This window comes from Carassius auratus, chromosome 18 (genome assembly GCF_003368295.1).
Source record: "Carassius auratus strain Wakin chromosome 18, ASM336829v1, whole genome shotgun sequence".
Classification (NCBI taxonomy): Eukaryota; Metazoa; Chordata; class Actinopteri; order Cypriniformes; family Cyprinidae; genus Carassius; species Carassius auratus.
Genome location: NC_039260.1, coordinates 18451019 through 18467407, shown reverse-complemented (window position 1 = coordinate 18467407; position 16389 = coordinate 18451019). Strand labels below are relative to the sequence as shown.

Sequence of the window (16389 nt, the reverse complement as noted above, 5' to 3'; positions counted from 1 at the left end):
ATCCCCACCCTCGACCAGACTGCAACCACCACCGCTACAGTTTTATGGCGGGCCGTCTTCCAGACGTTCGGATGCCCGGAGTTTCTGCACTCCGATCAAGGAGCCAACTTTGAGTCCAGGGTAATTAGAGAACTATGCCAGTTGTACGGTTGCACGAAAACTCACACCACTTCGTATCATCCTCAGGGGAACGGCGGCTGTGAGAGATTCAATCAGACCCTATTGGGGCTGCTGGGGACCTTGGACCAACAACGGCAGGACGATTGGGTGAGTGCATTGCCAAACCTCCTACAGGCCTATAACAACAGTATACATAGTACTACGGGTTACGCCCCCACTTACCTGATGTTTGGCAGACACATACGAATGCCTACTGACCTGGTCCTAGGAGTGACAGCCGACCAAGAGGAAGCAAGTGTAACGGAGTGGGTGGGGCGCCATCACCAGCGCTTGCATTTCGATTCGCCCATGCCCTAACTACCCTGAAGCCGTGGAAGAAGTCCCCACGGAACCTGTACCAGCGGCCCCCTGGATTGAAGGTTGGGCTGTGGTACCAGGGAGACCCGTGGTGGCACCACCCCCGATCGCCCCGAGAGAACCAGAAGCAGCCCCTGAACAAGCTGAGCCCGATTCACCAGTGAGACGATCCCAGCGAGAGAACCGAGGCCGACCCCCTGCCCGCTATGGTGAGTGGACAGCCCGAGGACGTTCTAGGGACTAGAACGGATTGGCGGGGGAGGATGTCACAAGGTGACGATCTTTAGGGGCGGAACCAAAATTCGGGAAGTTTGGTTCCGCCCGGAAGTGTTTCCGCCCGGACCGAAAAAAAAACCGAACACCGGAACTTCCGGTAGCGCCGTAAGAGGGAAAATCAGGGAATTCGATGCACCTGTGCCTAGTTAGGGACAGCGGTTGGTGATTGGAGGATACGCTGGACAAGGCAGTACTTAAGGCCAAGTTATTTCACAGTCTGGGAGCTCTTTCTGGTGTGTGTGAAGCACTGTGTTGTGCCCGTCTTGGTGCGCTGCTGGTGGCTGTCTAACTCTCTCTCTCCCTCAGGCTGGAATTGTATGATTGCGAAGACATCGCGAACCTTAAAGGTTGAGAAGTGAACGGATTATACGGCGAACTGAGACGACGTGAAAAAGGGGATTGGAAGCGGCATTGATGTGAGTACTAAGAGCAAGTCGAAAGTGCCCTGTATATTGACCTGGCGTTGTGTAGATCTCTCCAGGAGGAGGAGGGCGGCCCTACCCCTAATATAGCGTGGTGGGAGAGCCGAAGGAATACTTATTGAAGTAGTCACAACGACGACATCACTAGCTAGGCCGCATATTCCATCGCCAGATCCGAACCAAGCGAAGTGAAGGAAGACGGGTGTCCTTTTCGTACACTGAGTGTGGTGGGTGAGTCTTCGTGCTGTGAAAACCTATAATTTTGACGTGGTGCTGTATATTGCTGTGGGCTGCTGTGTATTGCCGTGTGTCCTGTCAGATAAACCCCCGCCTTCACGCACTTCGTCGCGGGAGGACAAGGAGACTGCTGGTCCTAGCCTAGTTCAGTACAGTATATGTTGTGAGCGTGCTTCAGATCTCCGGAGATAGCACGGTACGCTGTGTCCAGCCCAGAGGTGAGAGCCATCCAAAGCAGAGTAACTGTGCTTTGTGTCCAAGTTGATACCTGTGGAGAGGAAAGGAAAGAGAGAGCGAGTAACACAAGGAGAAACAGAGGAAACCTGTACTTACAGTACGCTGTGTTCAGCCCAGAGGTGAGAGCCATTCAAAGCAAACTAACTGTGCTATTGTGCCCAAGTTGATACCTGTGGAGAGAAAAGGAAAGAGAGAGTGAGTAACACAAGGAGAAACAGAGGAAACCTGTACTTACAGTACGCTGTGTTCAGCCCAGAGGTGAGAGCCATTCAAAGCAAACTAACTGTGTTATTGTGCCCAAGTTGATACCTGTGGAGAGAAAAGGAGAGAGAGTGAATAACACGAGGAGGAATAGAGCGAACCCTGTACTTACAGTACGCTGTGTCCAACCTAGAGGTGAAAGCCATCCAAAGCAGAGTAACTGTGCTTTGTGTCTAAGTTGATACCTGTAGAGAGGAGGAGAGAGAGTGAATAACGCGAGGAGAAATAGAGCGAAACCTGTACTTACAGTACGCTGTGTCCAGCCCAGAGGTGAGAGCCATCCAAAGCAGAGTAACTGTGCTTTGTGTCCAAGTTGATACCCGTGGAGAGGAAAGGAAAGAGAGAGTGAGTAACACAAGGAGCAACAGAGGGAATCTGTACTTGCAGTACGCTGAGTCCAACCAAGAGGTGAGAGCCATCCAAAGCAGAGTAACTGTGCTTTGTGTCCAAGTTGATACCTGTGGAGAGAAAAGGAGAGAGAGTGGGTAACACGAGGAGAGACCGAGGAAACCTGTACTTACGGTACGCCGAGTTCAGCGAAGAGGTGAGAGCAAAATCAAGCCGAACTAACTGTGCCTTAGTGTCCCAGCCGTTGCCTGTGGAGAAAGAGAAAGAGAGTGAGCACCCAGAGAACGAACTGTGTGAACCAGTACTTACTGTGAGCTGCAATCCGCGAAGAGGTGAGAGCAAAACCAAGCCGAATTAACTGTGCCTTTGGGTCCCAGCCGTTGCCTGTGGAGGAAGAGAAAGAGAGTGAGCACCCCGAGAACGAACTGTGTGAACCAGTACTTACCGTGAGCTGTATTCAGCGAAGAGGAGGAAGGAGGGTGCTACGGATACCTAAGACTCAGGCCGGGGCCCGAGTCCCATGCCCCGGATCCCCGTGGCCCCCTTGCTCCCTGACCTCTTCCCGGCCGTAGCCCATCTGGAGGGCCGAGTCAGAGTTTAGTTTTAATTGCCCTTTTCCCCATTCCCCAAGCTATTTTTAAATATTTAAATAAAGATTGTTTTATCACTTACTTGTTCTCGTGTTGTTTGGTCATTGGGTTGGCTTTGGGGACCTCCTCGAGGTGGAAGTTGAGAAGGGGTGTGGCTTAGTCAAAGCATAGCCAGCCCCTGGGTGTGACAATAGCTCTTCATATTACCAGTCCATCCCTGTCAATAGTTAAAAAAAATAAAAATAATTTCTTAGCATATTTTATTTACACACAATCACATAATTCTATAGTTTGACATACATTAGTAATTAAATAGTAATTATGCTGACCAGCCATATTTCCACACTTTAATAATTCATTTATTTTAACCTGTGACACTGCATTGTGGTTCAAGGGTTAACTCTTGGTTATTCAACATCAGTCCCTCACTCTGAAAATGTTCACTCAGAGTCTTTGTGACACTTGCTTTGCTTCTCAGTGGAAATTTCACTTGACAGTCCATTAGCTTCATCTAAGGGTAAGAGTTTTTTTCTTCTTCTAATTGTTTTGTTAATATAAATTAACAAGTACAGTTTTTCTTGATTTCCATTAGAAAACTAAATAACTTTACCGTATAAGTAAAAAAAAAGTTTTAAAAATAAAATGTAAAAATGAATGTATATGAGAGTAGACGGCTGCAGGCAGAGAAAAGAACCAAATAAGAGCTGTCAATCCTCTCTTTAAATAGTAGACAGGCAATCTACATGAACAAATGCTAATAATTTTAAAATGTCGCATTCACATATATTTTTTTAAAATCTAACATGTATAGTTGATATAGATAAAAGACAAATACAAGAAATCAGACTGGCTGCTCAGCATGAACGTGAAAACATGTCAGACTATCACTGATGCCATTTTTAACTGATGTGTTGAATAATCAGGCATGCTGTTGATTGGATCTGATGTATTGGGGACATATTTATGAATTATGATGGGTGAATTTTTTAACATTTTTAGCTGATTTGGGTCTAGGCTTAGGAGTGGGCCTTCTTTAGCAAGTCGGCAAGTGATTGAAACACACTCATCTTGCCTCCCTGAAACATGTCCCAATACCCACTCTTGTGGTCTTGGCCACTTGAGATATACCAGACGGGAAATAAGTGTGCAAAACTGTCCCAGGTTTGAAAAAAGCCAAAGCACAATGTCTTTGAGCTAAATCCACTATATCCATACTTTCTCCAATGATCCATATCTGAATAGACAGTGAGAAATTTATTCTAAAAGGGCAGAGTACTCAAAATCAAAATGTATGTGTCACAAGGTGACGATCTTTAGGGGCGGAACCAAAATTCGGGAAGTTTCCGCCGGGACCGGAAAAACAGAACACCGGAACTTCCGGTAGCGCCGTAAGAGGGAAAATCAGGGAATTCGATGCACCTGTGCCTAGTTAGGGACAGCGGTTGGTGATTGGAGGATACGCTGGACAAGGCAGTACTTAAGGCCAAGTTATTTCACAGTCTGGGAGCTCTTTCTGGTGTGTGTGAAGCACTGTGTTGTGCCCGTCTTGGTGCGCTGCTGGTGGCTGTCTAACTCTCTCTCTCCCTCAGGCTGGAATTGTATGATTGTGAAGACATCGCGAACCTTAAAGGTTGAGAAGTGAACGGATTATACGGCGAACTGAGACGACGTGAAAAAGGGGATTGGGAGCGGCATTGATGTGAGTACTAAGAGCAAGTCGAAAGTGTCCTGTATATTGACCTGGCGTTGTGTAGAGAGGAGGAGAGAGAGTGGATAACGCGAGGAGAAATAGAGTGAAACCTGTACTTACAGTACGCTGTGTCCAGCCCAGAGGTGAGAGCCATCCAAAGCAGAGTAACTGTGCTTTGTGTCCAAGTTGATACCTGTGGAGAGAAAAGGAGAGAGAGTGGGTAACACGAGGAGAGACCGAGGAAACCTGTACTTACGGTACGCCGAGTTCAGCGAAGAGGTGAGAGCAAAATCAAGCCGAAGTAACTGTGCTTTGTGTCCAAGTTGATACCTGTGGAGAGGAAAGGAAAGAGAGAGTGAGTAACACAAGGAGAAACAGAGGAAACCTGTACTTACAGTACGCTGTGTTCAGCCCAGAGGTGAGAGCCATTCAAAGCAAACTAACTGTGCTATTGTGCCCAAGTTGATACCTGTGGAGAGAAAAGGAGAGAGAGTGAATAACACGAGGAGGAATAGAGCGAACCCTGTACTTACAGTACGCTGTGTCCAGCTCAGAGGTGAAAGCCATCCAAAGCAGAGTAACTGTGCTTTGTGTCCAAGTTGATACCTGTAGAGAGGAGGAGAGAGAGTGGATAACGCGAGGAGAAATAGAGCGAAACCTGTACTTACAGTACGCTGTGTCCAGCCCAGAGGTGAGAGCCATCCAAAGCAGAGTAACTGTGCTTTGTGTCCAAGTTGATACCTGTGGAGAGAAAAGGAGAGAGAGTGGGTAACACGAGGAGAGACCGAGGAAACCTGTACTTACGGTACGCCGAGTTCAGCGAAGAGGTGAGAGCAAAATCAAGCCGAAGTAACTGTGCTTTGTGTCCAAGTTGATACCTGTGGAGAGGAAAGGAAAGAGAGAGTGAGTAACACAAGGAGAAACAGAGGAAACCTGTACTTACAGTACGCTGTGTTCAGCCCAGAGGTGAGAGCCATTCAAAGCAAACTAACTGTGCTATTGTGTCCAAGTTGATACCCGTGGAGAGGAAAGGAAAGAGAGAGTGAGTAACACAAGGAGAAACAGAGGGAATCTGTACTTGCAGTACGCTGAGTCCAACCAAGAGGTGAGAGCCATCCAAAGCAGAGGAACTGTGCTTTTGTGTCCAAGTTGATACCTGTGGAGAGAGGAGAGAGGGTGGATAACGCGAGGAGAAATAGAGCGAAACCTGTACTTACAGTACGCTGTGTCCAGCCCAGAGGTGAGAGCCATCCAAAGCAGAGTAACTGTGCTTTGTGTCCAAGTTGATACCTGTGGAGAAAAAAAAGGAGAGAGAGTGGGTAACACGAGGAGAGACCGAGGAAACCTGTACTTACGCCGTTGCCTGTGGAGAAAGAGAAAGAGAGTGAGCACCCAGAGAGCGAACTGTGTGAACCAGTACTTACCGTGAGCTGTATTCAGCGAAGAGGAGGAAGGAGGGCGCTACGGATACCTAAGACTCAGGCCGGGGCCCGAGTCCCATGCTCCGGATCCCCGTGGCCCCCTTGCTCCCTGACCTCTTCCCGGCCGTAGCCCATCTGGAGGGCCGAGTCAGAGTTTAGTTTTAATTGCCCTTTTCCCCATTCCCCAAGCTATTTTTAAATATTTAAATAAAGATTGTTTTATCACTTACTTGTTCTCGTGTTGTTTGGTCATTGGGTTGGCTTTGGGGACCTCCTCGAGGTGGAAGTTGAGAAGGGGTGTGGCTTAGTTAAAGCATAGCCAGCCCCTGGGTGTGACAGATTTGGCGTAGTCGGCAGGGTTTCCACCTCGAGTTGAGTAACCAAGGTCGTCCAATGACCGACAACGCGGGGCCTTCAGCCCAACCCCGTGCCATGCCCGTTTTTATGGGGAGCCCCTGGATCCAAAAATATGGGGGGACAGAATCCGAGGTACGATTGTCTGAATGGAAGGCCCAACTAGAGTACCTGGCCGACCTACAGGGCCTTAGTGCAGCCCAGCGGCTTCAATTTGTGTTAAACTCCCTGGATGGAGAAGCGCGGCGAGAGGTGCATGCCGCCCCCGAAGCCGTTAGAGCCAACGCCCAAACCGTGTTCCAGTTCCTCACTGAACAGTATGGTGACCACACCCCCGTAGCTGTCCTTCGCTCCCAGTTCTTCAATTGTAAGCAGGGCCCCCGCCAACCGATTAGAGCGTTCGCCCTGAGGTTGCGAGAGCAATTCGCCCGACTACAGACCCGTCGGGACCACGGGTTGGGAGATGGAGAGACTCTATTGCGGGACCAGTTTCTTCTGGGGTTGAAGGAGGGTCAGGTGAGACAGAGCCTACGTATCCAGTTTCGAAGGGACCCGGGTCTTACGTTCGAAGATCTGAAGAAAGAGGCACTGGCCCTGGAAGGTGATGAGACTGAGGTGAGTGGTCCCCCAGTGTGTGCGGCCGTCAGTGAAGTAGCACCAGCACAACCTGGAGGCCCTGACTGGAAGCAAGCACTGAAGGCTGAACTTTTGAAAGATGTCCGCGATCAGATGTCTGAACTGTCTAAAGCCCTCGTAGGAGAATTGCGCCAAGGACGGGCGCGGGAGGAACCACGGCCGGCGCCCCGAGACCGAGTGTACTCCGAGGGAGGCCGAGAGCCGTTCAGGCGCCTGAACCACTTTAACCGGCCCCGTTTTGAATGGGACGAGCAAGGGCGACCCATCTGCAACCGCTGTGGCAAACCAGGTCACTACAGCCGCCAGTGTGGGCCCCGCAGGGCGTCAGAAGGGGGTTTTTAGGTCGGCCGGCCACTGTGGGTCGTGTGGCCGGGACCCCTCGAGAAGACCCTGGAAGAGGATATGGCTCTAGGAGCCAGATGATTGGGCGTAGCCCCGTGGCGAAGGTGAGAGTGTGCGGCAAGGAGATTCAATGCCTGGTAGACACAGGCTCCCAAGTGACGTTATTTGCTGAGAGTTTATCCGAAGAAGTGTTTGGGAAACAAGGGGCACCAGGGGCGGAGGCCCCCTGGCTTACTCTGAAGGGCGCAAACGGCCTCGACATCCCATATATTGGCTACCGATTGACGGACATAGAGGTTCACGGAGTGATGGTCCCCCAGAAAGGTGTGATTATCGTGCAAGACCATTGTCTGGGTGCACATCGAGCCCTGTTGGGCATGAATGTCCTCGCTGATTGCTGGGAAGAGCTATTTCGGGCTAGGCCCGTATCGAAGATACCACCTGCAGAGAGGCCCAAGTGGGAGTGTGTGGTAGCTGACTGTCGAAGGGTGCAAATGAGCCAAGTCCGCAGAGAACAGGAAGAGGTAGGAAGAGTGATGTGTCGTTTTGCTTTGTCTGTCCCCGCAAAAAGTGAGGCTGTTGTGTGGGCGCGAGTACCGCCCCGAAGAGCGGGCCCAGAAGAGTGGGTGCTGGTGGAGCCCCATGTGGATTGTCCACAAGTGGAAGTGGCACGAGGACTAGCGACGGTCCGGCGGGGGAGAGTCCCCGTGAGGATACGGAATGTACACCCATACGCGGTGCAACTACATCGGCACCAACGATTAGCCCGTCTGACAACGGTTACACCCCACCAAGTAAGGGAAGAGAGGGATATTACTGTCACTGTCATCGAGGTGGCCCTGACACAAGTAGACACCCCATGGGGTGGTATGGAGAGGAGTGTGCCGAGCCACCTGGCGGGTGAGTCATTACAAGGGGAGGATTTAGAGCAAGCACAGACACAGAAGTTACAGGCCCTCCTTCGGAGATGGCAGCATGTGTTCGCCACCCACGATGAAGACTACGGATGCACCCAGGTGGTACAACATCATATACCTACCGGGGATGCAGGGCCCAGCCGGGAGAGGTATCGCCCAATTCCGCCCACTTTGTATACCGAGGTACGTACACTCCTGCAAGGCATGCTGAAGCAAGGAGTTGTCAGAGAAAGCAGCAGCCCGTGGGCGGCCCCCATAGTGCTGGTGCAAAAGAAGACGGGGGCTTGGAGATTCTGCGTGGACTACCGTAAGCTGAACCTCGTGACTAAGAAAGACGCTTTCCCTTTGCCACGGATCGAAGATTCGCTTGCCAGCCTCACGCAGTCGGCATGGTACTCTACCCTAGATTTGGCCAGTGGCTACTGGCAGGTGCAGGTGGCCGAAGCAGACCGGGAGAAGACTGCCTTTACAACCCCGTTTGGACTATTTGAATGGGACCGGATGCCTTTCGGGCTCTGTAACGCTCCGGCCACCTTCCAGCGGCTGATGCAGCGGTGCTTGGGAGGTCAGTTAATGGAGTCAGTATTAGTTTACCTGGATGATGTGATTGTCTACTCCCCAGATTTTGATTCACACCTGAGGCACCTCGAGGAAGTCTTTCGGACCATGGAGAAGTACGGATTGAAACCACAGCCCAATAAGTGTCACTTACTACGGAGAGAAGCCAACTTTCTGGGCCACGTGGTCAGTGCGGCTGGAGTGTCCGTAGATCCTGGAAAGGTATCGGCCGTGAAGGACTGGAAGGCCCCGAGGACAGTGAGGCAAGTGCGATCCTTTTTAGGATTTGTGGGATACTATAGGCGTTTCATAAAGGACTTTTCAAAAATTGCTAAACCCCTTAATCAGTTGCTGGTTGGCACAGGTCGTAACCGGGGCCGGGGGTCGCCCAACGTAGACTGGGATGCAAATTGTGAGTCGGCGTTCCAGACATTGAAGCAGGAGCTGCTACAGACCCCTATCTTGGCATACGCAGATTTCACAAAACCATTCCTTTTGTATACAGATGCCAGCAATCTCGGGCTGGGAGCGGTGTTGGCTCAACGGCAGGACGGAGTCGAGAGGGTCATCGCGTACGCCAGCCGGAGCCTCCACCCAGCCGAGAGGAACGATGCGAACTATAGTTCTTTCAAATTGGAGCTGCTGGCGTTGAAGTGGGCCCTAAGTGAGAAATTTAAAGACTACCTCTGGGGTGCCAAGGTGACGATCATTACAGACAATAACCCATTAGTACACTTACAGACGGCGAAGCTGGGAGCCGTGGAGCAGCGGTGGGTGGCCCAACTGGCCAACTTTGACTATCAACTACAGTACCGACCAGGGCGTGAACACACGAACGCGGACGTCCTCTCAAGGCTGCCCGAAGCGGAAAGCCCCGGAGGGGCCAGCCCGGAGGAGGGCTATATGGTAGGAGCAGTAGAGGCACCAGGCAGCAGACAAGAGGCCGTGCCTGAGAACTGGGGATGGGATCCCCGTCGGTGGAGGGAGAGACAGGCCAGGGATCAAGATGTGCGGCTGGTAAGAGAATGGCTGGAACAGGGCCGACGGCTGACGCCAGCGGAGAGGTTAGCCCAGACGGATACTGGGAGGAGGCTGCTGGGGCAATGGGACAGGCTGGAGCTGAGAGATGGCGTTCTGTGCAGAAGGGTCAGTGACCCGAAGTTGGGCGAAGAAGTACGCCAGATCGTGGTACCCGCAGATGAGGTAACGGCGTTAGTTTCGGCGTACCACAACCAGTTGGGGCACCAGGGACAGGAGAGGACCGTGTCCCTGCTTAGGAGATTCTTCTTTTGGCCCGGGCTAGAGGCATCGGTGCACGCCCTAATTCAAGCTTGCCCGAGATGCATATTGTTTAAGTCCAGACGGGAGGTCCGAGCGCCAATGGTACCCATCCATGCGAAGGCCCCCCTTCATATCATGGCTATGGACTTCTTGACACTGGGCCGACCACGAGATCGCTACCAGAACATCTTGGTAATAACGGATTTGTTCACAAAGTACGCTTGGGCTATCCCCACCCTCGACCAGACTGCAACCACCACCGCTACAGTTTTATGGCGGGCCGTCTTCCAGACGTTCGGATGCCCGGAGTTTCTGCACTCCGATCAAGGAGCCAACTTTGAGTCCAGGGTAATTAGAGAACTATGCCAGTTGTACGGTTGCACGAAAACTCACACCACTTCGTATCATCCTCAGGGGAACGGCGGCTGTGAGAGATTCAATCAGACCCTATTGGGGCTGCTGGGGACCTTGGACCAACAACGGCAGGACGATTGGGTGAGTGCATTGCCAAACCTCCTACAGGCCTATAACAACAGTATACATAGTACTACGGGTTACGCCCCCACTTACCTGATGTTTGGCAGACACATACGAATGCCTACTGACCTGGTCCTAGGAGTGACAGCCGACCAAGAGGAAGCAAGTGTAACGGAGTGGGTGGGGCGCCATCACCAGCGCTTGCATTTCGCCTACGAGCAGGTGTCGAAAAGGATACAGACGGCAGGAGAGAAAAGTAAGCGGTTGTATGATCGGACTGCTAGAGAAGCCCCTCTACTGCCAGGAGAGAGGGTGTTGGTGAGAGATAATCGGCGGCAGGGGAAGGGGAAACTGAGTGACCGTTGGGAGGCCACCCCTTATGTAGTCTGCCGGCAGCAGAGGCCGGGACAGCCGGTCTATACCATCCGGCCAGAAGGGAAGTCAGGCCCCGACCGTGTGGTGCACCGGAACATGATTCGCCCATGCCCTAACTACCCTGAAGCCGTGGAAGAAGTCCCCACGGAACCTGTACCAGCGGCCCCCTGGATTGAAGGTTGGGCTGTGGTACCAGGGAGACCCGTGGTGGCACCACCCCCGATCGCCCCGAGAGAACCAGAAGCAGCCCCTGAACAAGCTGAGCCCGATTCACCAGTGAGACGATCCCAGCGAGAGAACCGAGGCCGACCCCCTGCCCGCTATGGAGAGTGGACAGCCCGAGGACGTTCTAGGGACTAGAACGGATTGGCGGGGGAGGATGTCACAAGGTGACGATCTTTAGGGGCGGAACCAAAATTCGGGAAGTTTGGTTCCGCCCGGAAGTGTTTCCGCCCGGACCGGAAAAACAGAACACCGGAACTTCCGGTAGCGCCGTAAGAGGGAAAATCAGGGAATTCGATGCACCTGTGCCTAGTTAGGGACAGCGGTTGGTGATTGGAGGATACGCTGGACAAGGCAGTACTTAAGGCCAAGTTATTTCACAGTCTGGGAGCTCTTTCTGGTGTGTGTGAAGCACTGTGTTGTGCCCGTCTTGGTGCGCTGCTGGTGGCTGTCTAACTCTCTCTCTCCCTCAGGCTGGAATTGTATGATTGTGAAGACATCGCGAACCTTAAAGGTTGAGAAGTGAACGGATTATACGGCGAACTGAGACGACGTGAAAAAGGGGATTGGGAGCGGCATTGATGTGAGTACTAAGAGCAAGTCGAAAGTGTCCTGTATATTGACCTGGCATTGTGTAGAGAGGAGGAGAGAGAGTGGATAACGCGAGGAGAAATAGAGCGAAACCTGTACTTACAGTACGCTGTGTCCAGCCCAGAGGTGAGAGCCATCCAAAGCAGAGTAACTGTGCTTTGTGTCCAAGTTGATACCTGTGGAGAGAAAAGGAGAGAGAGTGGGTAACACGAGGAGAGACCGAGGAAACCTGTACTTACGGTACGCCGAGTTCAGCGAAGAGGTGAGAGCAAAATCAAGCCGAAGTAACTGTGCTTTGTGTCCAAGTTGATACCTGTGGAGAGGAAAGGAAAGAGAGAGTGAGTAACACAAGTAGAAACAGAGGAAACCTGTACTTACAGTACGCTGTGTTCAGCCCAGAGGTGAGAGCCATTCAAAGCAAACTAACTGTGCTATTGTGCCCAAGTTGATACCTGTGGAGAGAAAAGGAGAGAGAGTGAATAACACGAGGAGGAATAGAGCGAACCCTGTACTTACAGTACGCTGTGTCCAGCCCAGAGGTGAAAGCCATCCAAAGCAGAGTAACTGTGCTTTGTGTCCAAGTTGATACCTGTAGAGAGGAGGAGAGAGAGTGGATAACACGAGGAGAAATAGAGCGAAACCTGTACTTACAGTACGCTGTGTCCAGCCCAGAGGTGAGAGCCATCCAAAGCAGAGTAACTGTGCTTTGTGTCCAAGTTGATACCTGTGGAGAGAAAAGGAGAGAGAGTGGGTAACACGAGGAGAGACCGAGGAAACCTGTACTTACGGTACGCCGAGTTCAGCGAAGAGGTGAGAGCAAAATCAAGCCGAAGTAACTGTGCTTTGTGTCCAAGTTGATACCTGTGGAGAGGAAAGGAAAGAGAGAGTAACACAAGGAGAAACAGAGGAAACCTGTACTTACAGTACGCTGTGTTCAGCCCAGAGGTGAGAGCCATTCAAAGCAAACTAACTGTGCTATTGTGTCCAAGTTGATACCCGTGGAGAGGAAAGGAAAGAGAGAGTGAGTAACACAAGGAGAAACAGAGGGAATCTGTACTTGCAGTACGCTGAGTCCAACCAAGAGGTGAGAGCCATCCAAAGCAGAGGAACTGTGCTTTTGTGTCCAAGTTGATACCTGTGGAGAGAGGAGAGAGGGTGGATAACGCGAGGAGAAATAGAGCAAACCTGTACTTACAGTACGCTGTGTCCAGCCCAGAGGTGAGAGCCATCCAAAGCAGAGTAACTGTGCTTTGTGTCCAAGTTGATACCTGTGGAGAAAAAAAAGGAGAGAGAGTGGGTAACACGAGGAGAGACCGAGGAAACCTGTACTTACGCCGTTGCCTGTGGAGAAAGAGAAAGAGAGTGAGCACCCAGAGAGCGAACTGTGTGAACCAGTACTTACCGTGAGCTGTATTCAGCGAAGAGGAGGAAGGAGGGCGCTACGGATACCTAAGACTCAGGCCGGGGCCCGAGTCCCATGCTCCGGATCCCCGTGGCCCCCTTGCTCCCTGACCTCTTCCCGGCCGTAGCCCATCTGGAGGGCCGAGTCAGAGTTTAGTTTTAATTGCCCTTTTCCCCATTCCCCAAGCTATTTTTAAATATTTAAATAAAGATTGTTTTATCACTTACTTGTTCTCGTGTTGTTTGGTCATTGGGTTGGCTTTGGGGACCTCCTCGAGGTGGAAGTTGAGAAGGGGTGTGGCTTAGTTAAAGCATAGCCAGCCCCTGGGTGTGACATATGAACAAAGGTCTTTGAAAATATTACATTCCACACACTGGTGGTCTTCTTGCTCACTTCAATGCTTGGGCCAAAGATAGTAAATACAATGTTAAAGTTGACAAATGGTTGATTGCAAAGAGAGCAAGTGTGGCTGTTCTCAAAGAGAAAGATAATAGAAACACAAATGCCAGGATACACAAATGACCCACACACCCTATATCTACAATTGGTTTGCACCAAATTAACCCTAACCTTGGTTTAGGATGATCAAATGGAGCAATGTTTTGATAGCAGCACAGACACAGAATTTATATTTTTTTTGGAAAATTCATCTACAAATGGAGCATTAGCTGTCACTGTGCACTGAATAGTAATTTATAAGAGGGGAAATTAATATTTTAGCTTAAAACTATTTTGCATTGTTTCTTAAAGGAAACTAATGGATCTAAGAGGGTACTTCAACAGGATCGGGTTTACTGGACCATATGACAAACCTGATCTGGAATCTTTACACACCATCCATAAGCTGCATGTCATGACCATTCCATTTGAGAACCTCAGCATCCACTGTGGGGAGAAGAACACGACGGACCTGAACATCATCTATGATAAAATAGTCAAAAGCAAACGTGGAGGCTGGTGTTGTGAAAACAACCTCTTGTTCTCATGGGTCCTAAAGGAGATGGGTTACAAATACACCACACTAGGCTCCAAGGTGTTTAATAAGTTCCAAAATGGTTTTCACCCCGTGGACTCTCATCTCATCAATATGGTGGAGATTGATGGGAAGCCTTACATTACTGACGTGAGCTATGGAGTGTCTTGCCAACTGTGGTATCCCTTAGAGATGATCTCGGGTAAAGATCAGCCGCAGCCTCCAGGTGTGTTCCGCCTACTAAACGATGGGATGACGTGGGTCCTGGAGAAGTCTTCAAGAAAGCAAGTGGTTAAAGACAAGGCCTATGCTCATTCCAGCCTCATTGACAGGCGTCTAACTAAGAAAATGTATTGCTTCCCATTAACACCCCGTGATAAAGAGCATTTTGTGGAAACCCTGGATTGCTTGCAGACCAGTCCTGATTCTCGGTTTGTGCTGAAGTCCATTTGCTCCCTTCAGACGCCCAACGGCTTCAGAGCTCTGATTGGCTGGACTTACAGCGAGATCACATACATCCCCGAGGAGGACTGTGACATGGTGGATATGAAGGAAATCCCTGACTGTGAAATAGAAGCTGTGCTGAAGGAAAAGTTTAATGTGGTGTTAGTTAATAAGTTCACACCTAAAAACAAAAAAGCTAATTATTGCATGTAATACAGTACTACCATGACCCATAAGTATTGTCATGCATCTCAGTGGACAATACTTGTTACCAGAGATGGAAAAATTATGATCCAGTTCATGCTTTATAACTTTTAATGACCTCAACAACTACAACAAATAATAATAATAATAGTAATAATAAAAAAATGAATAAAAAGTAAATAAAATAAGCTTCTTTTGAATAGCCTTTAAAGGACAAAAATGTGTGCCAAATGGGGTAGTTATGGCATCTACCAGCAGGGGCATAGCAAAACTATGATCACTTGAGACAAATTCTCATACTTCCTTGAATTGCCTTTTCTTTAGGATGCAACAAACAGGTCTAACCAATAGAAGAGTTTCTGTGAAAGTCTAGCCCTGAATGCAGCACTGTTTCGGTGTGTCTCAATATTTCTTATTATTTAGAAAATATTATTTAACATAGGAGTTGTCACCACTTGATGTCAAATAAAGTTCAGGTTAAGGTTAAGGTTAGAATCACCCCTTTAAACCCCTATAATCAAATCAAACCTTTACCTCTTCACTTACTAATAAAGTCTGTAAATATTTGTCCAGGGTGCTGATAAAACAGAACACAGATAGCATTGTGTGTTAAAACTGGTTACTAACAACAGGTCAGGTTAATGTTTAAATTCAGCAGTTTTGAGTTTGCCACAGTTAAGTAGTTTACAGGTAACATACAGCTGACAATTTCTCCAAATATTGCAAACTTGGATTAAAAAGTGACCAATTGTAATGCATCAAGTTAATAAATTATAATCTCTCTCTCAATTAATAACAGAAGGAAACTGCATGTAAAGTATAATAATTATACAGATTTGGATTCATATGGGTTTAGTCAAGGCACAATATATGTTTGAAATATAAAATGAGATGTATTTTAATTTACATTTAAGTCATGTCTCTTTTCTAGTTTTATATGTCTCTTTTAAATTGAAGTCTTTTATGTAAATTTCCTTTACCTGGCGTTTTATTTGTATCCGAAATGAGGAGATGTGACCAATGGGAGTGCTGAACTCTCTCATGCAGTGCATGTTTCATTCATACTCAAAGCTAGAGGTCGCTCTCGCACAGAAAGTCCAAAATAGACTTATGGAAGTAATAACTTATGATGAGCAGGAAAACCCTTATATGAACCAAAGCATCCAACTATCGCTGTAGTTGAGCTGAATACAAAACAGAAATGTTACTGATAAAACGTGAAAACAATAAACATGATTGTGAAAGTATATGGTTTATGTGTGTTTATCAGGTTATTTCCAGGTAATAAATAAATAAACTATTTGAATAATGCAGTACGGATTGACATATCATTTAGTATAGAATCTTTTAGATACAGTACATTTCCTTCCTTATTCTTTGATAAAAATGGGAAAAAATGTGTTTGTAGTAGCATTTATAAACCAATCATAAAATTGTCATTAGCAAAATACTGAACAAAAATATTATAGCCCCTTGCTGCAGCTAACATTACATTTTGAGGTTGATTCCGAGCAAGAAATCGAGCCTTAAAAAACTACTCAAAAATAGTATGTGTAATATTGAATAGATAGCATGACATTTTTTTTTAAAAGTGTGATTTAAAAAAATCAAATCTATTAAATAAATAAATTGTAAACATTTTTGTTCTTGTTTA

At 48.7% G+C, this 16389-nt stretch overlaps 1 protein-coding gene across 1 annotated transcript; it reads left to right on the top strand.

The window, feature by feature from the left end:
- Nucleotides 1–3231: 3231 nt before the first annotated feature.
- On the top strand, nucleotides 3232–16372 carry LOC113118583 (arylamine N-acetyltransferase, pineal gland isozyme NAT-10-like). Its single transcript, XM_026287868.1, has 2 exons — nucleotides 3232–3365; nucleotides 13865–16372. The coding sequence occupies exon 2, from the start codon at nucleotides 13872–13874 to the stop codon at nucleotides 14742–14744; it is 873 nt and encodes a 290-aa protein (XP_026143653.1). The 5' UTR covers nucleotides 3232–3365; nucleotides 13865–13871; the 3' UTR covers nucleotides 14745–16372.
- Nucleotides 16373–16389: the final 17 nt, after the last annotated feature.